The 24,386-nt window shown below is 46.4% G+C and overlaps 2 protein-coding genes across 8 annotated transcripts in view; both read right to left on the bottom strand.

Annotated features, from left to right (window-relative positions):
• Positions 1 to 731: 731 nt before the first annotated feature.
• Positions 732 to 9,177, bottom strand: LOC148638744 (all-trans-retinol 13,14-reductase-like). Its single transcript, XM_088622619.1, has 11 exons — positions 8,950 to 9,177; positions 7,479 to 7,661; positions 6,690 to 6,931; positions 6,226 to 6,421; positions 5,696 to 5,893; positions 4,901 to 5,020; positions 4,625 to 4,763; positions 3,849 to 3,958; positions 3,398 to 3,564; positions 2,954 to 3,113; positions 732 to 1,501 (listed from the first exon to the last, which is right to left on the bottom strand). The coding sequence occupies exons 1-11, from the start codon at positions 9,107 to 9,109 to the stop codon at positions 1,356 to 1,358; spliced, it is 1,821 nt and encodes a 606-aa protein (XP_088478745.1). The 5' UTR covers positions 9,110 to 9,177; the 3' UTR covers positions 732 to 1,355.
• Positions 9,178 to 12,154: 2,977 nt separating this feature from the next.
• Positions 12,155 to 24,386, bottom strand: part of mpp2b (MAGUK p55 scaffold protein 2b) — a 65,789-nt gene continuing 53,557 nt past the window's right edge. For all 7 annotated transcript variants that reach the window (XM_088622617.1, XM_088622613.1, XM_088622614.1 and 4 more), the window contains 7 exons: positions 22,869 to 23,000; positions 22,090 to 22,192; positions 19,715 to 19,783; positions 19,135 to 19,296; positions 18,007 to 18,209; positions 17,222 to 17,350; positions 12,155 to 15,690 (listed from right to left, as the gene is read on the bottom strand). In XM_088622617.1, the coding sequence (XP_088478743.1) occupies positions 15,514 to 15,690; positions 17,222 to 17,350; positions 18,007 to 18,209; positions 19,135 to 19,296; positions 19,715 to 19,783; positions 22,090 to 22,192; positions 22,869 to 23,000 (975 nt within the window). In that variant the 3' untranslated portion in view covers positions 12,155 to 15,513. The remainder of the gene's footprint in view (positions 15,691 to 17,221; positions 17,351 to 18,006; positions 18,210 to 19,134; positions 19,297 to 19,714; positions 19,784 to 22,089; positions 22,193 to 22,868; positions 23,001 to 24,386) is intronic.

Below are 24,386 nucleotides of genomic sequence, written 5' to 3'. Positions count from 1 at the left end.
AAAGACAGCATCTACTGCCTGGTGTCCGCGATGTTCATCTAATACTGCTCTCGATGGTGGGTGGTCACAAAGGCTACTATGCCTGTGACTTTCACAGTAGCCCTCACTTTAATGACAAATATTAAGCAGCATAATGAATGTATCTATGTGTCATGTCTGTTCAACAAAATAATAGTGTACCTCCAACAAGATTGTTAATTTCCTGACCATGATTTTGTGGATGTGTTACAATTCTAAGTTATAGGCTTCTTTTGGTGCTCAGTATCTATGTGACAGCCAATGGGAAGGTTTGAAGGGGGAGAACACCAGTCTCCAGTCTAAATCTGCCAGAACGCTGGGTACCAATAAGGGGTTTTAATTCTTCTTTCACTGAGGAAAAGATACAATTAGTATAAAACAACAAAATACAAGCACAGCACACCCCAGTTCTTGCTCGGTCCATCTCAGCTGTCACTTTCTAAATAACTAGTACTTTGCAACTTGTGCAAAGCCTTGCTTGTGTCTTTTGACATGAAATGAACTGTAATCTCCACATACAGGTCTGCGGACAAAAGAGCAGTGGAAATCTGGGCCTTTTGCCCCACATGCTGCCCTCACAGAAAGGCTTATAAGCAGCTTCAAGTACATGTATAGAAATAGAATACACTTTGGGCAAAATCAGGATACCAAGAAGTGCAGATATGTATGGTAACAGAAACATGAAACATACTGCAAAAAAGAAGAAACCAGTGTGAAGCAACAAAACTCCATCTCGTTTATTTAACCAGGGATGGAAAACAAATTGTATTGACAACATTTACACCAGTGACCTGAGGACTACTCATTTATGCAGGAAAATATTTACTGGAACTATTCTGAATGAAGTACCTCACTTCTCTAAAGGGTGCAACAACAGTGCTCCACCTGTGGGATTTGAAAACAATTCTTTGGTCCTGAGATCATAGACCACTCAAGGTCAAGGAAAGCAAAGGCAGGGGCTGTCTGTATTTGTGTGAGCAACAGCAGCTTCCAGACAAACTGTTTAGTGGGCCCTTTTGCATTCACTTTGTGAAACACAGACCAGGACTGTCAGGGCAGAAAAGGAGTTCTTCTAGTGCTCTGATGCTCATCATGACTGCTTACAACTCAGCAGTGGAAAACTGAGTCTGCCCGGCACAGATTAATTTCAAGCTGAGGAGGAGGTTCAAAAGCTCTGATGGACTGAGAGGTCCAGTCTTTCACATGAGGTACTTCTGTGTGAAGGCTGTGGTCACGCAGGATGGCTGTGCTCGAGCACACTGCAAGAAGGAGAGAGGAGAGATCGACAGGGAGGAAGGGTGCTGCCATCTCAGTCTCTATGGCCTGTGGCCCCCAGCTCAGGCCTGCTTCCTGGCTTTCTCCCACTTCAGGCGCTTCTTCAGCGCAAGGAGGTCGATGTAGACGATGTGATCCAGGACTGCCGAGGCGCACAGGAGACCCCCGTGTAGCGCCCCCGCCAGGCCGTTACAGAACACGTCCTGGCCTGCAAACACACAGCACAGACACAGGGCTTCAGAGCCAGCCAGCGCCCTCCAGAAAGATACAGTGCTTCAAAATACACACGCCATCCTTTCAAACTGGAAACTCTGAGCACCAGATGACAAAACCTGACCCGTGACACAGTTTTAGATCAGCCAGACCCCAGCACATAGGCTACTGAGGTTTAACCAAGTGACCTTTAAGAGATGATGGACGCAGTTAGGTAACCAATGAAAAGCAAGATCATATAACCACAGAAACAAGAAAATAACAGCTATTCAGACACATATACAGGCATCTCTGCGATAACACGATAGATGCGTTGCTGTAAAACCTCTCGTTATGCAAAATCGCAAAATAAAAATAACAGGGCTTATGGGAAAAATTGGGTTAGGGGCAGACCACTCAAAACCTAACCACATGCCTAACTAAAGCTTTACCAAATGTAATAATTATCCTTATAAAAAATATTAGCACAGTTTAAATACATGTTAAATTTCATAACTAAGAAATACTTAGTATATTTAGTTCACCACCTGAAATTTTATTACCAGCCCGCTTCTTAGACACATTCCTGTCACCTTGTCCACTCATATTTACGGCAATGCAGAAGATTTAGTGAAAATAGCAGGAAAATTGAGGAGCGCCTCCCAATTAGCACTTCCAGAACAAAGCACGTGGGACAGCCAAACATCATGTTTATCCCTCCGCGGATCCCCGCCTTCAGTCGGGTTACTCCGCGACAAAAAACGTAAACATGTCGGGAATGAGCCAATGTGAGTTTCTCGTTATACAGACATCTTTTCCCTATTTACCAATCGCATGTGAGCCAATTCGCATTTTGGAAACTTGGGTAATAGCAGAGATCACTGTATTCAGACACAATATTCAGCCACACTACAGGAATCCACAGTAAGACCAACGTTTCTTGCTGTTGCAGATATGGTGCAGAGCAGGGCTGATGACAGCGAGGCCACAGGCACCACAGGTGCCGTCTGATAGGAAGAGGTTCTCGAAAGCATGAAAAGGTGATCAAGTGTGGCTGGAGCAGCCTTGTGCTCATGCCGGCAGATGGTTGTAAATCGGAGGGGAATGTTGCCCCTGTGCCCAGCTTTGGAATGGAGTTATTGCAGTCTGAGTACAGATCACCTTCCTGCACCGCTGTCAAATGGTAACATTCCACCATCTCCCCCCCCCCGCCAAAAAAAACATTTCCAATGAATAAAATAAAGCCCCCCCCTCCCCCCACACATGCAAGCGCTTCACAGCTACCGAGTCACAGATCTGGTTTGATAACCCCGTCAACAGCCATCCTCTGCTGCAGGGAGCATCTGTGACAAGCTGTGACCTCACTGGACAAAATCTGACTTGCAGCAGTGATCAAAATAAAGGAAGAACAAAGGACGTCCAGGTGGACACCCGTCCCAGAGGGGGGGCCACCCTGCTGCCTACGTACCAGTGAGGTAGAGCTTCTTCACCGGCGTCGCCGCCCGGGTCTGCGCCACCACCTCTGGGGTGAACCTGGCCAGATCGTGCTCGGCGCCGTACATCTCCCCACGCGGGGAACCCAGGTAGTGCATGTTGGAGAGGGGTGTGGCTGCCTCCATGAACACCACCTGCACAGGCACAGGCAGGGGGCTGAGAGTGGGAGATCCCCTATCGCATCAGACATCCTTACCCAGACTGTTGCTTTCATACTGACATTCCACTCCATCCCGCAGTACAGGCGTTCTAACACTCCAGATTCACTGCTGCCTTCTCCTGTTCCCTGCCTTTCTGGAGCCCTTCACATGTGCTGATCTCGCAGTCATGAAGCTCCATAATAGCCATGTCGGTCCCCTGGCCTTTCGTACTTCATTATCAGCCTTCCCCCCCCCGACGCAAGCCCCTCTTGCTGTACCTTGTCCCTGAGCTGAGGGAAAATTTCGAGGGCCCAGCCCAGGAGTGCATTGGCGATGCCCATCTTGAGGCTCCCGTAGTCTGGTCCCCTCTTCTTCAGGGTGCTGTCTTTCCACTCCTCGAACCACTCGTACTTCGCCATGGTCAGCAGGGTCATGCAGGACTTCCCTTGGGAACAGCGGCATTGCACACAGGTCAGCCAGCAGCACAGCTGCTCACACTGCAGCAAAGCAGGGTCTTCCTGCCAGAGAACCGGCATGGAAGCAGGACATCCAGCCCCTCAGAAAGTACAATGCAGGAGATTCAACTAACACACGGCCCCCGATCTACTCTTTGTTAAAAAATGTTTGCAATGCATTAAAGGTGCCCATTTCCTGAGGTCCTGCTGACTACACACCTCATTTTACACCAGCATATGCCAATGAGAGAGAGTTACGGGTGCACAGTGGTACCTGGATGTCTGATCTTGGCCGTCGGGTCTTTAGCCGAGGGAAAAGTGATGAACATCATGGGGATGTTGTCAGCCACCTCCTCCCTGCTCAGAGAGGCATAGCGACCCATCCTGGAAACACATGCACATCAGAGCTCAGATTAAAAAAAACACATAAATACATAAATGTGAAAGTCCACCAAGAAAATTGACACTGGAATTATTATTCGACATCAATAGCAATCCTGGCTCATTCATGCCATCTGCTGGTGATGACCTACAGCTACACCTCTTTGCTGTAAGGTGTGCAGTCAGTATTTATAATAATAATAATAATAATTGCTTACACTTATATAGCCCTTTTCTGGACACTCCACTCAAAGAGCTTTACAGGTAATGGGGATCCCCTCCACCACCACCAGTGTGCAGCCCCACCTGGATGATGCGACAGTACACTCACCACACATCAGCTATCAGTGGGGAGGAGAACAGAGTGATGGGGATTATTAGGAAGCCATGACTGGTAAGGGCCAATGAGAAATTTGGCCTGGACGCTGGGGTTACACCCCTACTCTTTTCGAGAAACGCACCGGGATTTTTAATGACCACAGAGAGTCAGGACCTCAGTTTTATGTCTCATCTGAATTATGGCGCCTGTTTACAGTATAGTGTCCCTGTCGCTATACTGGGGCATTAGGACCCACATGGACCACAGGGTGAGCGCCCCCTGCTGGCCCCAGGCAAATAGGTGTGTGTGTTGGTGAGCAAATGCCTTATACATGCATGCATAGGACATACAGTTCATCCAGGTCATTGTGTTTGTACATCCAGAAGTTGGTGGATACTATCCCTAGGTCTTCTTTCGTCCCATCTAACCCCACAAAGACCAGGAAGGAACCCATTCCGTGCTGAACCATGCTGAGACGGGACTGTATTTCTGAAAAAACAGAGCATCAAGGAATCGGTTGGGATCAAGAGTTTCTTATCGCATCAGACATTTGTAACTGGTGTAGTTGCAGTTAACCATTTTCAGGTTGTCAGCCTTGGCCAGGACGCCCCTGAAGTTGCACTTACCGGGTTTAGCCTGTATCTCCGGGGGCAGGAGCTTCTCGAAGGTGTTAAACATCCCAGCATCAGAGATGACCACTGGTGCCAGGACGGTGACCTCTTCCTGACCTTTCTTCACAGTCACTCCTGACCAAGGGAAGGCACAAGGTGAGAGGTCATGATGCGGGTTTCCAAGGCAAAACTCATCTGCTATGATGCTGAAAAGATGCTGTGGTTATTTATGTGTTTAGAAGCTCACAGACGGTAGGAGGTGAGAGATTTCACTTCCTTCTTGAGAACCAAAAAGGGATGATGCTCCTTAAAAACCATCAGAAGTAGAAGATGGTGTGACTTCTACAATTCTGTGTTCCTTGCCGAGCCAAGAAGTGATCGAACATGTCCTAGTGACATATAACTGAATTTATCCAAAGTTGCGGGAGATACAATGCTATAGAAAATGCTGTACTTTGGATAAGACATTAAACCAAGGTCCTGACTACATGTTCATTAAAGATCCCATGGCTGTTCGATGATGGTACAGTACGTGTGCCTCATCTCACTGGCTGATGAAGTGTGTCCCCTCTATAGAATTGGAAGGAATTAATGTTTACCTTCTCTCTGAATAACACAAGGTAAACTTCACTTTAATTAGACTGTTTTGAACACACACTGGGTCTTAGACCTGCCACAGATGCCTTATACACAACGTGGTTTTGGAGAAAGGAAAGAACTGCCTGTTCCTTTTTTGTACCTCTCTGCCCATACCTGAGTACCAGCAGCATGCAGAGCTTTGCCCTTTGAATGCCGATTTCTGCAACTCACCGCACGCACTGCCTTTCTGGTCTACCAGAATGCGCTGGACAGGGGCTCTGACCAGCACAGCGCCCCCTGCCTTCTGGATGACTGGGATGATGTGGAAGGCGATCTCGCTGGCCCCTCCTCTGGGGTAGTAAGCTCCTCGCTTGTAGTGGTGAAGCAGCAGAGTGTTCATCAGGAAACTGGAGTCTTTAGGAGGCACACCTGCAAGAACAGGGCAGAACACGATCAGTTCTGCAATACCACAGCAGTCTGTGATTAAAAACTGGAGTTGTGTAGTGAGTGGCTTTTATTAGGGAAGCCTACATGAAGATGTCAATAGCTCAGTTAAAATACATACAAAAATGTGATTTCTTTATCCTAGTGAGACCTCAGCTCATTCAGGTAATGCATTTGCTTGTGTAGTCTACTATTGATCTCCAGTCGAGGGCATCAGAAATTCTAGTACACCCCCTCCAATCTGCCTTGAGTTTTTACTGCAGTTATTACTCCACGTGGGCCAAACACTGGCACACAAACGCTCCGCCACTCCCTACCGTAGAAGAGGTAGGCGGTGAGGGTCTGCAGGTCCTTGTTCCGAGTCAGCTGGTTGAGCAGATCTGTGTGGCAGGTGCCAGCCAGCCGGTAGACGGGAGAGATGAGGTGGAGGAGTCGGGTCTTGAGCAGGAGCTGGACCAGCCCCAGTGGCATCAACTTCAGGCAGGCCAGCAAGGGGATCCGGCGGGCAGAGAGCTATGACAGGAGGGCAGGGAAGGAAGAACATTTCCTTCATTGTATGAACCAGCTTGAAGCACATTTTTGGGGCACTACCTCTCCTTATATAGGACAGATCCCAAATGAGAGGCCATGGCCCATTTAGCCTGTTTGGTAGTCAATTGACCCAAGGAAAGAAGCCAGTGTATGGGCTTCAGCATCATGGCTGTGTAGGTTGTTCTGACTGAAGTATGTGTTCTCCAGTTTCACACCGCTTATTGTACTGCTTCTGTGTTGGCACCTGTACCTTCATGAGCCTCATGAACTCGTCCACGGCCTCCGTGTCGTGGGGAAACTGTCTTCGGAGAGACTCCGCCATCTCGGTCTTGCCGCTGTGAATGTGGTAGTGCCGGCGAGCCTCCTTCTCCCCGATGATGACGGTGTCGAAGTGCTGCTCCAGCTGGGCGAACTGCAGCTGCCCCTCGGTGATCTGGTCCACGGCGACGCGCAGCAGGCTGTTCTCGTGAAGCTGCCCCAGGTAGTGGATCCCTGCAGGGACACACAGAGCGAGAGGTCAGCCAGTCCCTTTCTCAGCAGGCTGTTCTCGTGAAGCTGCCCCAGGTAGTGGATCCCTGCAGGGACACACAGAGCGAGAGGTCAGCCAATCACTTTCTCAACAGGCTGTTCTCGTGAAGCTGCCCCAGGTAGTGGATCCCTGCAGGGACACACAGAGCGAGAGGTCAGCCAATCACTTTCTCAACAGGCTGTTCTCGTGAAGCTGCCCCAGGTAGTGGAGCCCTGCAGGGACACACAGAGCGAGAGGTCAGCCAGTCCCTTTCTCAACAGGCTGTTCTCGTGAAGCTGCCACAGGTAGTGGAGCCCTGCAGGGACACACAGAGCGAGAGGTCAGCCAGTCCCTTTCTCAACAGGCTGTTCTCGTGAAGCTGACCCAGGTAGTGGATCCCTGCAGGGACACACAGAGCGAGAGGTCAGCCAGTCCCTTTCTCAACAAGGACAGGAACCTTCATGGAGCCCATGGAAAAAACTCAGAAACACGCTGATTTCGGGAAAGCGTTTCAGAAGCGATCAAGCTTACCGACGTCAAACTCAAAGCCTTTGTCCACAAAGCTGTGGCAGCAGCCCCCAGCCTGGTCGTGCTGCTCCAGGACCAGAACCCGTTTGCCCGCCTTCGCCAGGACAGCCGCCGCCGTCAGCCCTCCGATACCGCTGCCGATCACTACGGCGTCAAGCTCCGCCGGCACCCGATCAGCGCTGAACCCTGGAGAGAGGTCACACAGAGCAGCGATCTCCGTCTGAGAAAGGTTATTAATCATCAAGGCTCTTTAAATTCCTTAAAAACAACCGACCTGTCTTTTTCTCGAACGCAATACTTTTTCAGGAATATCAATGAATACATCTTAAATTTTAGGCAGGCAGGATCAGATTGAAGGACCTCCAGTTTCATAATCAGAACTGACAATTCCAAAGCTTTGCTTCATTTCCCAGTATGGTGCCTCTGCTGCAGCCCTGCCTGTCCTTGTGAGTTAAAAAAAAAGAATTGATGATAAATGGCAATTGAGATAGAAAGAGATACAGCACATCACAATCTCACCGAGTGATGCTGTGTGCATCAAGGCTCAAACAGACATTTTGAGAGCAGTCTTGATAGCCACAGTGCTGAAGCAGGCACAGACACCAGCACCAGAGATTGATACTTTCTCTAATATTGTCATATTCTTTAAACAGCTGGATACATTTTCGGGAATACAGCGCTAGGCTCGTGGTGGAGCACATCTAGTCAACTAAACTGCCAAGTTTGTTTCCTGAACAGAGCCACCTGTCCTGTTCTTTCACAATGTCAAACCCTGATATTATCCAAACCAGATACAAGGGTTCAAAATTTAACTCTGAGGACTTCACAATCAACACCTGAACCAGACGACACATGTGCAAATCGCATTTGAAGCCAAGAACAGGAGCCATTTCTTTACCCAAAGGGTTGTGGGAGTGTGCAACAAGCTGCCCAGGCCACATTGTTGAAGCCAATACCCTGGCTTCTTTCAGATAACAGCTAGATGAGATTCTCGTGTCAATTAGCGATTAACTACCCAACGGTCTGGATGGGCTGAGTGGGTCTTCTCGGTTGTAACCGTTCTTACTAGACGTTTTATGACGAAAACCTCCACTGCAGAATAAAAGATGAATCCCGAGTCTGTTTTCGACGCTATGTTGCTCCTTGCCGTTCAAGGACTGACTGTGAGTGAGCAGATTGGTGGCAGTATGTATTAAAGACAGGGAATAACCTCAACAATCCTTCAAGCCCTTTACTGGTCACATGTTACAATAAGACTGGAATGTACTTCTGTCTATAGTAGTACAGCAAAGCAATCTCCTCAGCTTGTCCTAGGCAGCAGTAAATAGTCTGTCACAGTAATCTGCAGTTGAAACAGCTAAGAAAACCTTCATACTAGACTGTCAATGCCAGCTGGATGGCTGTCAGGCAGCACAGGGAGAAAACGTTCCTGTGGAAACATCTGCTTTCAGAGCCAGGGAAGCTGTTAACTTACCTTGCTTGAGGACCTTGTCTCTCTGCTTCTGGTCGGTCACCAGCGGGGCCGGTGGCCTCACAGCGTCCCGGGAGAACGGGCTGGCGCTGTTGGCGAACAGGCGGGAATAAAGGGCGAATCCGAGGATCAGGAACCCGGCAGCAAACAGCAGGAGCCACATCTTCAGACAGCAACCCGGTCTGCGGAGTCGGAGAGAAAGGGGAGGGCAGAATGATATCCGAGGTTGAGTGCCTGAGCTCTTTATTGAAGTCTTAGCCTGAGGGGTTGGGAAGCCCGGGAATTTCTAATGAACTTTTAACCTTTTATTCTCCATTAAAATTTCAACGCGCTGTCACTCAGAATGGCTCACAACTGTCGGAGAGGTGCAACCTCTCCATGAGTGCAGCTCTCCAGATAAAATCTTGAATTTTAAACAAAACCTAGCTGTTCCCCATTAATTCTTAAGAAGTTCAAGGCAAAGGTTGAAGAATTCAACCCAAAAAGTACCAAACACATTGCAGTATCGTTTTACTATACTGTCACAGTTTCAATACTTCACTTAAACATGCGATCTAGTAGTTCAACAGTATATTTTGGGTGTTGATGTACTTTAAAATGCTCCTCCTCTTTAATGCTCATAAAAAGTACACACCATCTTCTGTAGCAGCTCGGATTTCTATTTGTTGCGCTGGACACCTATGAACATGGAATATTTAAATCAGAATGTAGGAAACTAAAACTAAAACAGCCTCAGTGCAGAAACTACCAAATACATCAGTCTTGAGTTTTTACAGCTTTTCAGGTGTAGAACAGGTACTGATAGATACTTACTGACCGCTCAAGTGCAGGATGTTGCATGGAGTCAAAGGACAAACATCTTCTCTGATCACAGGTGGAAAAAAAAGCAGTTATATAAAACAGCATCATAAAATGCTTCCTCAATAAGCAATTCTGCTGCAGTCCAGACTAGGATGGCCCATATCCAAGCTTGGAGGGATCCTGATGTTCAGTCCAAGTCAATCACTGATGCCCTGCTTCAGTCTGGAACTGGCTTAGATGGACACATTTACTAGCTGCTCTGCGACACTGGTTTAGGGTGGAGCGGTGCCTCTGTGTCTCAGGATCTGCGCCTGTGGCTGGAAGGTTGCCGGTTCAAATCCCGCAGCCGGCAGAGGAATCCTACTCCGTTGGGTCCCTGAACAAGGCCCCTAACTCCAGCTCTGACCCCAATGCAAAAAGATAAATTCCTAATGCAAGAAATTGTATATGGCTAATAAAATGATCTTATCTATCTCAAAGCCTACGGACACTCCAGGATCTCCAGAACTGGAATTAGACACTTCCTGACACTTCAAATAATTCATGAATTAGACACGTCCTGGTCTGGATTGCACCAGGAATACCAATTTAAGAAACACTCTATACCAGAAATGCTCAACCTGTGCTGTCTGGGGACACCTTGTCAAGAAATAATGAAATAAAATAAAATAATTCATGAAAAGCCAAGCTGAAGTGCCATGAATGCTAGCACTACACTATAGCTATACAGTACATAGCCCAAAATAGTGTCTGTGGCTCAATGCTGTACAAAGATTTACCTGACTAGGTTACTAAATGGATATTCTCAGATGCTTCTTAGGGGGTCTGGCTGAAGATCCCTACAGAAGCCACCACAGTATATACATGTACCTTCAAAGTAGGTAGAATAACACCAGGGCCCAGATACTGCTAAGTAAACAGTAAAAATCAGTGTCTGCCAATGACCACATAACCAAGTTAGGAAAACTTTACTTTTTGACAATAACTCCACTTAGCCTTTTGAAAAAGAAGGATTTAAACAGCATCATGTTATTTCCTGTGGTAGCAGGCAAGACAGAAACTCATTGTGCACAGTTTTTTAAGGACAGATCATATCTTCCATAAATATTTTCCACCCTGCAGTTACCAGCACATGTAAGCAGAGGTTTCACACTCTATTAGGGAATTCACAGTTTCAAAGAGAGGAAAACTCCGACTTAATCATTGGAAATGAGCAGATCCAGATGCAAAAACTCCAGTGTTTTTTCCCAGGGGCAGACCTTGGGGCACATGTACAAGTCAGAACACAGCTCCTCTATCTACACTTTAAATAAGATAAGTGTTCCGCAGGGGCTGACAAATAAGCCATGGAAATGTCTTTAAAATAGTTCCGTGTAGTTTCTCAATCAATTCCCTTTGCCAGTAAAAACAACCACAACAGCTCCAGTGTGCAATTATCAGGAGACTAAGACTCCTGATTAAGACTAAGACTTAAGCCTTAATATAGTATTATAACAGCTACAGGTCAAGCATCACAGAGAGTCTGGACATCAGTTATTAAACGCCCAAGCCTGTTTATATAATCTCTGTTTCTGCGCAAACTGCAAAAATAGTTTCATCTCTCATAATGTTGATTGTTCAGAAAAATGTTTTATTTGGTCATCCAAGTACAACAGACACACACTTGGGAACAGAAGCAACGGAACAAAATGAGAGGTCATTCAGCTGATCCAGCCTGTTTGGCATGCCTGAAGACTGAACACTTGTGCTACCCATAATCAGACTACGGTAGGACCCCCTAAACCTGCTAATGCTGTGTTGGTGGACCTATGCACATAAACCCCCAGGTAATAGGGGCCTTACGCCCTACTGGATGCGAGCTGTAAGGAACTGTAACCTGTATAACTGTACAACCTATAAAGATCTGAAACCAGAGCTGAGGCTGGGGCAACTCTGGTGTAAATAAGCATCCCACCTTGATTCTGTCCATAACCCAGTGCGCCTCACCAGACTCCCACCTGTAAACCTAACCTGAATGATCTGGGTTGTGCTTCTCCTTACTAACCCATAGCCAGTAAGACACACAAGCCCACTTCTCCCTTCCAACCAAAGGGAAATGTAGTCTCTCTTTCCCCAGGTCTAACTATAACCCTCACCAAGCCCATGATTAGACAACTCCCTGTGTTCTGAACCTCTTAATAGAGAAGTTCGATCGCACACAGGCAACGCACTTAGTTTTTTGCTCTAACTGATCTCTGAGGTGCAAGCCCACAGCTCCAAGCCACAGATGGCTCACAGACATATATACTCTTACATTCACACAAGGACAAAGGGTCCACAAACAAGGTCAGCTCCAAAACTTTGCTTCCCCAAGCTAGTCAGCGACGACGAAGACAGACGCAAAATGAAAAGGCCCGCAAGCATCATCGGTAATTTTACATTTTTAATATACTTTTCTTCGACATCAGAAAATGTACATAGTGTTTTTGCTTTCCTAGAACCACAGAGCTATTGCAATCAGAACACCACAACAATACTTGCTTCTAATTCTACACTCTTTTTACATTAAAAACATACAAAATCTAATAATACAAAAAATGAAATAAAAAATCAAAATTGTGAAGTAACAGGAGTTAAGTTATTACAATAAATGTGCAGTATTTGCAGCTGTAGATCATGTAGAGCATGTTTCAGTAATCCGTGGTCAACAGATATGTTCATACAACTAGGATGAAGAAGAATCATCTGGAGAGGAAAAAAACGTTTAAGTATCTTAATCTTATCTTATCTTAATCTTCCAGTCAGGCTCCGTTTTGACTTGTATCTTTGCACCTGCACAGTTATCCACAACCTCAACATTTTTAAATTCAGTGGTTTCGTCTAATGTTGATAACTGCTTTTTACACATACTTAGCTCTCTTAACCCTAAAATGGACATGGTTGCAAATAACACATTTACTCAAACAGGAACGAAGCACCATGAGATGCTTCTGTATTGGTTTTTAGCAGGGTAAAAACAGACTGTGAATTATCAACCACTGACATGAGCTACTCATTTACCAAGTTTAAATGAGCAATTTAAAAGAAACCATATGGATCACAAGGCCAGGTGTTGAATTACTGTAGTTTGTGCACATACTAAAGACTGTTGTTATAGAGATCTTTTGGTTGCTATAAAGGGGGCACCTGGAACTCAAATTACAATGAACTAGTATGATTAAGACAATAAACACAACTAAAATAAACAGATCTGTTATGGCAATACTGGATAGGCATACCATATTATGAATTGGAACTCACTACTTGAGCAATCTTATTCACTAGTTACATGTTCATTATTTATTATTTGATGAAGCTAAGATGTGTTAGCACTTATACCCAATCCATGGGTATCACAAACACTGCCCATGTAGCCATGGAGAGGTTATCTTTTAATGTTTATTCTATTATATATTACTGCATTGCTGACACAGGAGGAATAAGCCCACTCTAGCTTCAGCAGTTATCTCACAGCTTCCACGTTTTCAAAAATCCCTACAATCACAATCCACCATCAATCCACCATCACAATAGACCATCTAATTTACCAACTGGCGCTGAACCGGTGTCAATAATACTTAACTGCTAATTATCCACTAATAGGACCTTTTCTTGGATGATAAGAACACCAGGGAATTAAACCAAGCCAACAGCTTATCTGTTAACCTACAGGACCAGGAGACCTTTTGAAAACCAGAGAACTAGTATTGTAACCTCAGAAACACAGAGATCTAACAAAGAGAGCTGCCAAACGTGGGGAGGTCCTTTAACAGACACTCCAAACCTATTATTCCTTCTGTAAACCACTTGAATTTACATGTGGAGACAATGAATACTCCTATATTCTTCCATCAAAAGCTCTGCTTCTTACGAACATTTCATGTCTTAGGCTTCCGAGCAACTTGGCCAATAAAGACCTTTTTCCAGAGCTCTGCAGTTCAGAGACTGCCGGCGCGACTCTAGTTATGTCCCTAGTTGACCACGACATGGGTTCAGCTGACCGTTTGTGTGCCTCTGGGGCCCGGCTAGCTTGAGAGGCAGCTTGTCAGCGGGCTTGACCTCTTGACCTCCGAGCTGGCAGTGCTCTCTGAGAGCCACACTGGAGTCTTGTGTCCACTTTGGGGCTCACAGTGTGAAAAGTGTGACAACATGACTGTTCGTTCTCTGGTGGCACGCACGGCAGAGAGGGGACTCGATAACGAATGGACGATTCCAGATGGGAGGTGGGATAGGGGGACAGAAAACGACTGCTGGAAAGAAATTACAGAGGCTTAAGAAAAATCTTCAACTTGAGCACCTACCTAACAGTGACAGGAGTCAGTATTTGTTCACTACACAGGTCTTGAACTCTGCATGGAAGGGAAGTTTAAAGAATTGCTATTACTACCCACACACACATAAGCACACACTGCCTCTCCCACAATCTGCAAACTAACATTCACCCTGCCCTTCAGATTTCTACAGCAAGACATCTTCCTAATTATGTCATCAAAACACGGGAAACGTCAGTTGTTTTCTCTGCAGAAAAAGTCACAGTGGCAAACCAGAAAAAGATAGAAATAGCAGGACATTTTGCATGTGTGAAGGAAACATTCCGCAATGAAAAGGCATTTCAGCTTCTGTTAGTGAAACCGACAGATGACGAACAATAAACGAAATTAACAGCTTTTTCCAGCCCTGTCACAGTACAAGCAATAGGAATCGTCTGGTAAAACTGCACAGATCAGATACACATCCTTCTGACTGGAAAAAGTTGGGTGTACCCACCATTAAACAACAGCACGGGCACTAAAGAAAGCAGTCTCTGAGGTAGGTATGACCACCGAGAACAACAGCTCAAACTATTCTTAGGTATTGTCACAGTCTCATCTGAATTTATTCATTCTAACTACTTTTTAAAATGAAGGTTTGCAACGAAGTCCTTACAAATAGTATACACCTTTCATTGCGGAAGATTTGTATGGTATTTTCATGGGGCTTTAGCATGCTTCTGCTTTGCATGGTTCCACCTCGCATCATGCTGTATCGAGAGTATGAATTATTTACCGTGATTTTGCTCTACTTTATTGCACTTTTTTGTTCCACTGCAGAGCACAGTAAACATTTAGAGCAAGGAGGTTAACCAGAGAAACAGAGAGGGCGCTCCCACTATAAAGAAGAGTCATGGCTAAGACAGGGTTGGGCTAACTTGGAGATATCCAGCACAGAAATCTAATGAGGAAATAATTTACAGAGCACACACACACACGCGCTTCATCTCATCTTACTTTTGGTTACATCTCCCACAAAGATACAGATATAGAGAACTCTGTGTTCTGTTGAAAAAGTTAAAAATACAATAGAAATGAGGTCTTAAAAAGGAAAGTTGTACAAAAGTCAAGAGGAGGCAGCTCAGAGACCAGTAGATTTGACCTCCGGCCAATAGGGGGGGGCAGTAGTTATTCTTGAGGGTGTGTGAGGCCGGGAAAACAAAGAAAAAAAATTAAATGTTCCCAGCTTATTTCTGAACCGCGCTGACAGAAGAATTGGCAACTCTTGAAGAAGGAATGTTACGGAGCTTCTCGGCCAGTGTTCACGTGTCTTATAAGTTAATTGTCCCTGGTCACCCTTTCGAAGGAAGAATAATTTTTTGTCCGTTTTTTATTTTTTTCACCCCACTTCATGCTTAAAACCTGTTTCAGGTCTGGCCCCACCTCGCCCCCACTCTGCCCCCCTTCCTCCCCGACTCTCGCAGACCCCTAGGCTGTCCTAGAAGACCCAGCTGACCGGGACCCACTGGCGCTCGGTGTTCAGTCTCTCCAGTGCTGCCCGCAGGCTGCGGAAGGCGCCCTCCAGGTTGTCGTTGACAATGGTGAGGTCAAAGTAGTGCCCATAGGCCCGCTGAATCCTCCCACTTTCATCAACCGTCCTCTTCAGCTCAGCGTCCTGGAAGCAGAGGACAGAGACAGAATCAGGAAGGCAGCAAAGCAACATTTCTGTGCCACTTCACTATGGCACTGGGACACACCTCAAGAATGACTACTGCCCCCCAATGGCTGGAGGTCAAATCTACTTGTGCCTGAGCTTCTAGCACCTTTGTCCAAATTCCCTTTTTAATAACCTTGTTTTTGTAACTTTGTCATCACTAACACTGATTATAGGCTAGTATTAACCTGAACTTGTTGTGAGACAATTATCGTGCACTTCAAAGCACTGATAGCTTCACATAGCCTGCTCTCATTTATAACCTTCCTTGTAAGACTCACTTAGGTAGAAGGGGCCAGGGTTAATATTAGCTTGATTTTTTTTGTGTATGATGTCAAAGTCACACTCATCCAAAGCAGATAAGTAAAATCATGCAATGATAATCAAAATAATTGAGCATATGACATGAATGCTCATGTTGTTCAAAGAGGGTTTTTGTTATCCCAGAGAGCGTTGCAGTCTGACACCCATGAAGGGTGAAACAAACTGTAACGGCTAACAAATCGGGCATTAACAGGAAAATAACTCATCCTGGCAATAACTGCAGCATCCTGGGATGAAGGCATTAACGGCGTCATAAAGTGAAACATAGTTTTGTGTAATAATAAGTAATAAGGCAAAGACTGTATCAGTTAAAGCAACTATACTACCATATTACTTGCAATAAGAATAGTCTATAAAAGCCAATATCAAATCTAGCCCACTTTATTACAAATTTCCAGTCATGCATCATATTTAAGTTAATTAAACAATTGTTTTGTTTGTTTCAGAATTGCAGGCAGTTCTTGATGGGTAAATGCTGTGCAGTTTTAAAAGCCCATCCATCATCAGGAGATCACTTATCCCAGACAGGGCTGTGTCATTCCAAAGCCTATCCCAGAAACAGACTGAGCAGGCTAGGACTGTTTGGAAGGCGAGAGGAAACAAGGGCATTCAGGAAAATTCCAAACTCCACACAGAAGGTGCCCAACTCCTTGTGAAAGAACCCAAGAACTGTAAGGCACCAGTTTTAATCATCATGTCATCTGACAGCCGCTGTAAAAGTCAACAATATTAAGAATAAATGTTATTCACAGTGATGGGAAAGTTACTCTACCTTACAGTTAACTGTGGACGGGACTACTTTTAGAAATCAACAATTAGTTGGGAGTAACTGCTTTGAACAGGTAATGTATTATCGTTTGTAGTACCTACTGTACTGTTGCCAATGACCCTTCAAAATGTTTTTCCATAGATCATTAAATTAAAAACGAATCCTTTACTCAAGTCACATGTAACTAAAACAGGACTGTTTTTTGAGTGTAAGCATATGATTAATGTTAGCTTACCCCAATACTACACTGCTATCGCATCTTGGAGTAATGTAATTCAGCGTTTGTGAGAATAGATTAATTAATAATTAGTATGCGCTGCTAAAAGCCCAACCAAACTGTCTATGAGGCTCATACTGGAGAGAGAGAGAGTGCTGTGACTGAGGGAGGCCAAGACCTACCGTTAACTGTTTGGTTGCCACCCCGGCCTCAATGGCCGACTTGTTCATGGCTCGCAGGACCTCAAAGTCTGGCGCCTCGATGAACACCACGTAGGGCAGGAACTCGGACGTCCTGAGCACCTTCAGAGCCTGCGGGGGGGGAGCACAAGAACAGCTCAACGACGCTTTCCAAACCTGGGAAAGCCGCTTTCAGCCGGGATTATGCCTTCTTCCTGAAAAGTTCAGAATAAAACCGGGAGAAGCCAGGCACAGTGAAGGGAGGGTAGGTACTGGTGGAGCTGCATTCGTAAAACTCCATTTCCAGCAAAAAAAACAAACAAACCAAGCCAGCAGGGAGGCCAGGACTGGATCTGTGGGAGAACAATTGGAGAGGTCTGGCCCAGGCCTGCTGGTCCACATGCCTCCTGTTTTGCATTCCAGCCCAGCACCGTTACTTAATTAAAACCTTATGTGAACTAATAAGTGGCTTGATTTTTTTTTCTATTCCATTTTAATTTTTCTTGTAAAATGCAATGGCAGAAAGGCAGCCCCCTAGCGTGTTCCAGAGCCGTTAAACCGTTCAAATTTGGCCTGTTGTTAAATGAACAACTAAAATCTTCAATTGTGCAACCGAGAGCTCCGCTCTAACAAAAACCCAGCAGGAGCAGCAGGACCGGGAGCCCCTGCCCTAACAGACAGCGCCATGCGTCCTTGGGTTGATCTGGCCCGGCCAGCCCTGCCAGCTCAGTCAGCTGAAAGGTGAGAGGTGATGGGTGTGGAGGCGGGGGGCGGGGGTGGGTGCAGACCTGGGGGTTGACGTCCAGGGCGCAGACCTTGCCGGCCTCGATCACCTCGTGGATGGAGCTGATCTTGGTGCCGTACAGGTTGCTGTCGTACTCGCCGTGCTCCAGGTAGCGCCCGCTCTTGATGTCCTGCTCCATCTCCGCGCGCCCCACAAACGAGTACATCTGGCCGTCTTTCTCGTCCTCCTTGGGCTTCCTGCATGTGTCTGGGGGGGGGGGGGGGGGGGAGGAGACAAGGTCACTGCCAGGCCGAAGGGACGCTGGCGCTCCGGGACTCAACAGCCTCACCCCGGCCATGCTGATCCAGACACCCATGACTCTGAGCGAAGACACGCTTCCCGTTTCTAGAAAACAGCCGTGCTGTCCCAGCTTTCCCCCTTATCAGCAAAGCTCCATATTGGCCACACAGTAACAGAGCTCTCTCCGCTCACTGAGGTCGAGTGCACACCATGCAAACTGACTTCATTAAAGGATCTGTGCTGCAGATGGACACAGCAATGGCTCAAGGACATTGTGCCACGCCGATTACACTCCCTTCGAAGCCCCTGCTGTGTTGAAACTGCACAGGACAAACAACCGCACAGCTTCAGATCTCATTCGGACTGAATCGGCACACAGCCATGCTGGAATTGATTTGTGGCTGGATGTGCGCATCTGTACCAATTCGGGCATTGCGTCAAGGAAATGTGGTAAGCAGTAGACACCACATGTCCGATACCATTCACAAGGCAAATTGTTGACAAGCAGAGAGGTTGTTGCAAAAGTGCTCTGTGTTAAACCCTCTTTTTTAATGGGTAAAACCTGCAGGAATTAGGAATATAGAACAACTGAAAACCATATACAGTATCTCTTGCACAGTGCTCTGGTTCATGCAGTACGGATCTTCATAGTTTGCCTTGCAAAATCTTAAAATGCTAAATCTTTTAAAAAATTGCAGGTCTTTAAAAACAAATCACAGGGGTCCACTGATATTGTATTGTTAATGTGGAAATGCTTGACTGCGGTAGTGTATTGCTTTCACTCCCACTCTGTGAGGGCTGAACACAGGAGACGATTCCCTTGGTCAGAGAGTGCTTTCCAGCTGCTCCCAGCCTCTCCGAACAGCCTGGGTCCCGACTGCGCCGTACTCACAGGGAATAGTGGTGCCGTAGCGTGCCGGGTCCGAGAGCATCAGCTTGTTCTTCAGGCTGCGGCGGCCCACACCCTGCGCCCCGATCAGAACCAGCGTCTTCCTGCGGAAGGGAGGCACCTTGGCCACCTCCTCGTAGATGAGCAGCTCGTGGCGATCGAACTCTGCAGAGGCCAGGGGTCAGAGGTCAAGACAAGGCACCTGGGAAATTCCATTCCCAGACATAAAGAAGCCATGCACTTCATGATACAGACCATCCTGAATGCTAACAAATTCACTACAGCCTTCATCAGGAATGAATACCCCTGCAAAGCTTGCAACAGCTGCAATGGGGCTGCTGCAATACTGAATAAAAAAGATGTCTGATAAAATATTTCTGCTTTACGTTGTGTGAAAGAATCTTATCGTTAGAAACTGTGAAATGCAGCCAAGTGAAAACTATGTTAAAATTGATTTTACTGCCGCTATCATCTAATCTGCCATGGTAGTTTTTTCTTATTTTAATATACATGTCCAGAGCAGAAAAGAACAGAAGGGATCGCTCTGTGTCCCTCCAGCACTGCTGCCTGTGCGCGGCTCTACCTGCGTTCTTCGTCGTCAGGTACATCATCTTCTTCTTCCTCTTCCCGCTGATCCCGCCGCACAGCGCCCCTGTCCGGGCAGAGACCGCGAGAGAAACGCCAACGTCAGACATTAAAGACCAGCAGGCACAGACCACCCCCCCCCATCCCAAACCCGCTCTCTTCAAAAAGAGACAAAACAGACGAGCTGGCACTGGGACAACAGCTCCCCAGGGGGCCGCGCTGCGCAGAGGACGTATCAAGTGAAAGACGTGTCACAGATCACAGCGCTCAACTCTTCAATCGGGGCCAGCCCTGGTTTGCTGAGGCAAGATCTTGGGAAGGGGTTCCTCCAGATCATGATTTGCACATACACTACTATTATCGGCTCTCAGCACAACCTTATTTTATTTTATTTAGAACAATTAAATCAATTAACTATAGAACTAGGAAATGCATTAACCAGGTTTTCAGCCAGGTGACCCACACAGCATGCGTACAATTGTGGGAAAGGTGTTAACTTCTAGTAAAACGCCTCCGGTAGGCTATGTGTCCAGCCTGAAAATGTGTCCTATCTACCGTTCACTAGTTACAAGGACCTGACAGACTCACAACCAAATGAAATACAAATATTACGGTAGGGACTCTCAGTGGCCTTCCTCCACTGCGACATTGCTTATCCTGCTCTTCTTTTCTGCGCTTCAGAATATACACGACTGGTCAGTTTTTGATCTGGCTTCCATTAGGATAATCCACAGCAGCAACAGAGAGAGCCGCGACAGTGAATTCTTCACTCAGTTGTTTGACGTGCAGATTAAAAACGCCGAGCTGCACATTGAGAGGGGTCCCCCTGGTGGTCTCGGGGCCCTAGGCAAGTGCCTAATTTGCCTATGCCAGGGGCCGGACCTGCTCTCAATTGACGCCCTTCCAGACACCCAGTGATTGATGAGCACTGTACTTCCATCATCTCACAGCTTCAGTACTCTGACTCGTTCATCCCCTTAAGAGCTTAATTCCTTCTCCTGCGTATTGGCTCTGTGGCTCAGGATCTGTCGCTGTGGCTGGAAGGTTGCCGGTTCGTATCCCATTCTCCATTAAAATTTTCAGTTTGTCAAGGCAGCCACTAGATGGCAGTATCTCACTGGGCCTTCAGCCGACAGAGAGACAAGGAACCAAAAATTCCCATCAGACCACAGGCCCAGCTGCTGCGTCAATGTGCGAGAAAAGATAAGGCTTTGAAGAAACCCGTTTGAAGTCTCAAAACAATCAGCATGAACGGGGACTTAATCGTCGGTGAAAACAAACAGGTAGACAAGAAGGAGCTACAGCAGCAGGCTTTAATTTCTAAATAAAATACAGATTTCAACATGGCGATCCGAAGGTCATTTACCCTTTTGATTGGCACCTAATGAACCCTAATGTTAGGTAGCGAAGGTCAAGGATTTATTGATGATCCCATATTCACTTTAACACATGCCCTAATCTTTCTTTCCATCCACTCAATCGGCGTCCGGGAACAGGGAAGACCGATCGGAAAGCTCTGGGTCATACAAGGAATCTCCACGCTGATTCAAAGTGGGCAGTTTCCGAGATGGGCAAGGCACCTTCCATTCCTGTCATGCAGTGGGAGATACAAGATGACTCGTGCAGAATTTGGGTACCAATGGCACATCGGAAACTGCCCTCGGCTAACAGGCTCCTGACTTGAACGCCGTGGCTGCTTCTCCAGTATGTTGGGCAACACTTTATTTTTGAGACCTGATAATAATGAGGCCTCCAGCAAGCATCAGCTACTGGTTGGGAACTCCAGTGAGAGCTGCCTGAAGCGGACAGAAATAAGGTTAATAAAATACTGAATTTCAGTGAACACGGCTGCAATGATCGACACGTTTCCTGAATTTCTGGAGTTGATTTGACTTCTCCTACACACACGAACAGCCCCTTTTGGATGAAGCAGCTTGGACTGCCAGATGCCCAATCACAGAAAGCTGCAGTGAGTGTTGCCGTCTAATTATTTTAAGAGATTTCTTTGTCCTGGTGACAGCAAGGTTACCGATAGGGATAAAAACATAACCCTGCAAGAGCTCACCAGTGCACCAGCAGCTCTGCACATTAGTGTCTTGGGAAGTGATTAGGATTTCAGAAGCTACAGTACATCTGTAAGCCTAGGAAAACTCTTACCAAAACCCTAACTACACCAGAAAGCCTGATTCTCACAAAAAGCAGTTGGAATCGTACTTTTTCCACATGGATGCTACACTTAGAAAGCCAAAATGTTCATTGTTTTGCCCACTTCTAGCAGTAAGTACATTGACATATCTGATGCTTGACCGCTTTAATGCACACACAGTATAAATGCAAGGGTGGGGTAGCAGAGGAACAGGCAAGGGCTCGTACCTGCTGCAGCCAGCTCCAGGTCCCTCTTGACGAAGGCCTTTCTCTTCTCCTCTAGGAGCTGGCTGGGAATGAGGCCTGCACTACCCCCTTCCACATGGCACGCCTGGCCGGGGAGAGAAAGCACAGGAATTCTTATGGCCAGGACAAATCTATAAAACATGCCTTCAGCCACATCACCCTGCAAATCATAATTGACAGCCCACTGAACCTCAGCAGTGGTGTGAGCCTGCTCAGTACCTGGATGGGAGACCTCCTGGGAAAAACTAAGGCTGCTGCTGAAAGAGGTGTTAGTGGGGCCAGTAGGGGGCGCTCATCCTGCGGTGACAGGGACACTAGACTATAAAAAGGCACCATTCTTCGGATGAGACCTGAAACTGAGGTCCTGACTCTCCATAATCATTAAAAATCCCAGGTCATTTCTTGAAAAGAGTAGGGGTGTTACCCTGGCGTCCTGGCCACATTTCCCCATTGGCCTTTACCAATCATGGCCTCCTAATAATCCCCATCTATGAACTGGCTTCATCACTCTGCTCTCCTCCCCATTGAGAGCTGGTGTGTGGTGAGAGTACTGGCGCATCATCCAGGTGGGGCTGCACACTGGTGGTGGTGGAGGAGAGTTCCCATTACCAGTAAAGCACTATATAAGTTTTAGGATATTATTATTAAAACAAAAGTGTTCCTTTATATTTAGATATTTAGTTTGTGAATATTTTGCACAGAGGTTTGCGAGAGAATGGGTTATTCTTGCAAGAGCGCCCTGCTCCTGCTGCAGTTCCTACCTGCCACCAGTTGGGGTCCTCCTGATTTACAATCTGCAGGATGTCGCCGCTGCCGAACTTCAGCCCCGCCTCCTTGCAGGGAATCAGGTTGTCGTGGGCGGGGTCATAGTCAAAGTGACATTTCACAAACACCTAGGGAGGCGGAACACAGGTCTGGGTCACCAAAGCAACCGTCTTCAGAATACAACCTGAAACCAAGGCCTTACCGAAATTATGGAAAGAAAAGGCCTTGTTGCATTTCTTTAATCCCTTAAATTCTTCCTCATTTAACAAAGAATTTAGTGTCTGCTCTCCCAATATATTAAATTCATATTCACTGGGTGTTGCCCATTACACCTCAGAAGTGCAGGCCTTCACGTTGTCACACTTAGCTGAGCTGCAACATAGAATCACTATGAGACCTTCGGGTGAAGTGGTAAGGTAATGTCACCCGTACACAGTTTCTTCCACAATGCCATGATGTGTACCAGAGGAGGCCTGTCTGGGAACAGGATTCAGCCCAAAATTGCCAGAGACAAAAAGCAGGCCTGCAGAACTACTTTCCAGTATGGAAATTACAGATCAGCTGAAACAACAGTCTTCGCTTTCACTTCGAACAACTGGCAGTCAGACTCGTAACTCTCCAACTTAAGGCCCTTATTGCACTTAAATGCTTTCTGGCTTTGAATGACAGCGTCAAATTAAAGTGGAAAGCCGAACAAAGAGTGTGGCAGCGTTTGTCATGGAAAAGAAAAATCAACTCACAGAACCCGGCTAGGTGTAACATTTATATGCATGTTTAATATTTTAACTCCACTTGAGTGCTACGGGGCTTGAAATGGAATAATTATAAATCCGGCTGCTAGCATCTGAATACTTCACAAGAATATGAAAGACCTGAGGAGTTCAAAATTACTTGTTTGGCCTAAAGCACGCAAGTCTCCTTTTGGGAGAACAAATACTGCAACTGGGAGACTCCTGGGACCACAGACTCATTGCTAGAGCCCTGCGGGAGTCGTGTAAAAGTTCTCCAGTTCTTTGCGTGAGGTTTAAAATTCCACACTATCCCCTGCCCATGACGAGGTAGTAAGACTGGGCTTTGAGAGAGACCGGAAGCCGTTTAAAAGCCTACCCAGTGGCCAACGGGAGAGGCCGATTACACTTGAGAGCTGATCCTAATCGCTCCTCTCCCTCATGTGGGATCTCACTCTCTTGGGTGCCAATTACCCAATTAAAACAGGTGACTCTCATTTTAACCCACTTCTCTCTTGATCCTCTTTTCATTCAAAGCCACCTCTTCCAGCCTCACGCCCTCTAAAAGGCTAACGTAAAATCCTACTCTGATCATCTGGATGTTTTACCAGGAGACAGGACAGGGTATAGAAGCCCATGCATATTCATGCATGCCGAATTGAAGCTCTGTGCTTTGTACAGAAGACCCCTTGCGTTTAGCTATCCTCTCCATTCACACAGAAATACTCAATTCACCAGGCTTAAGATTTTTTGAGGACCCTGTTAAAAGGCATCCCAAAGTTTCCA

The sequence above is a fragment of the Lepisosteus platostomus genome, chromosome 28, assembly GCF_059453375.1.
Source record: "Lepisosteus platostomus isolate fLepPlt1 chromosome 28, fLepPlt1.hap1, whole genome shotgun sequence".
NCBI lineage: Eukaryota > Metazoa > Chordata > Actinopteri > Semionotiformes > Lepisosteidae > Lepisosteus > Lepisosteus platostomus.
This window is presented reverse-complemented; position numbering and strand designations above follow the sequence as displayed.

What these genes read in the sequence shown, in the direction of transcription:
- LOC148638744 (XM_088622619.1), bottom strand. Translation starts at nt 9,109, where the DNA reads ATGTGGCTCCTGCTGTTTGCTGCCGGGTTCCTGATCCTCGGATTCGCC. An exon ending in AGTTCATGAGGCTCATGAAG is followed by an intron (nt 6,422 to 6,689) that starts GTACAGGTGCCA and finishes CTCCTGTCATAG; the next exon opens with CTCTCTGCCCGCCGGATCCC. An exon ending in CACAATGACCTGGATGAACT is followed by an intron (nt 3,959 to 4,624) that starts GTATGTCCTATG and finishes ATGTGTTTCCAG; the next exon opens with GATGGGTCGCTATGCCTCTC.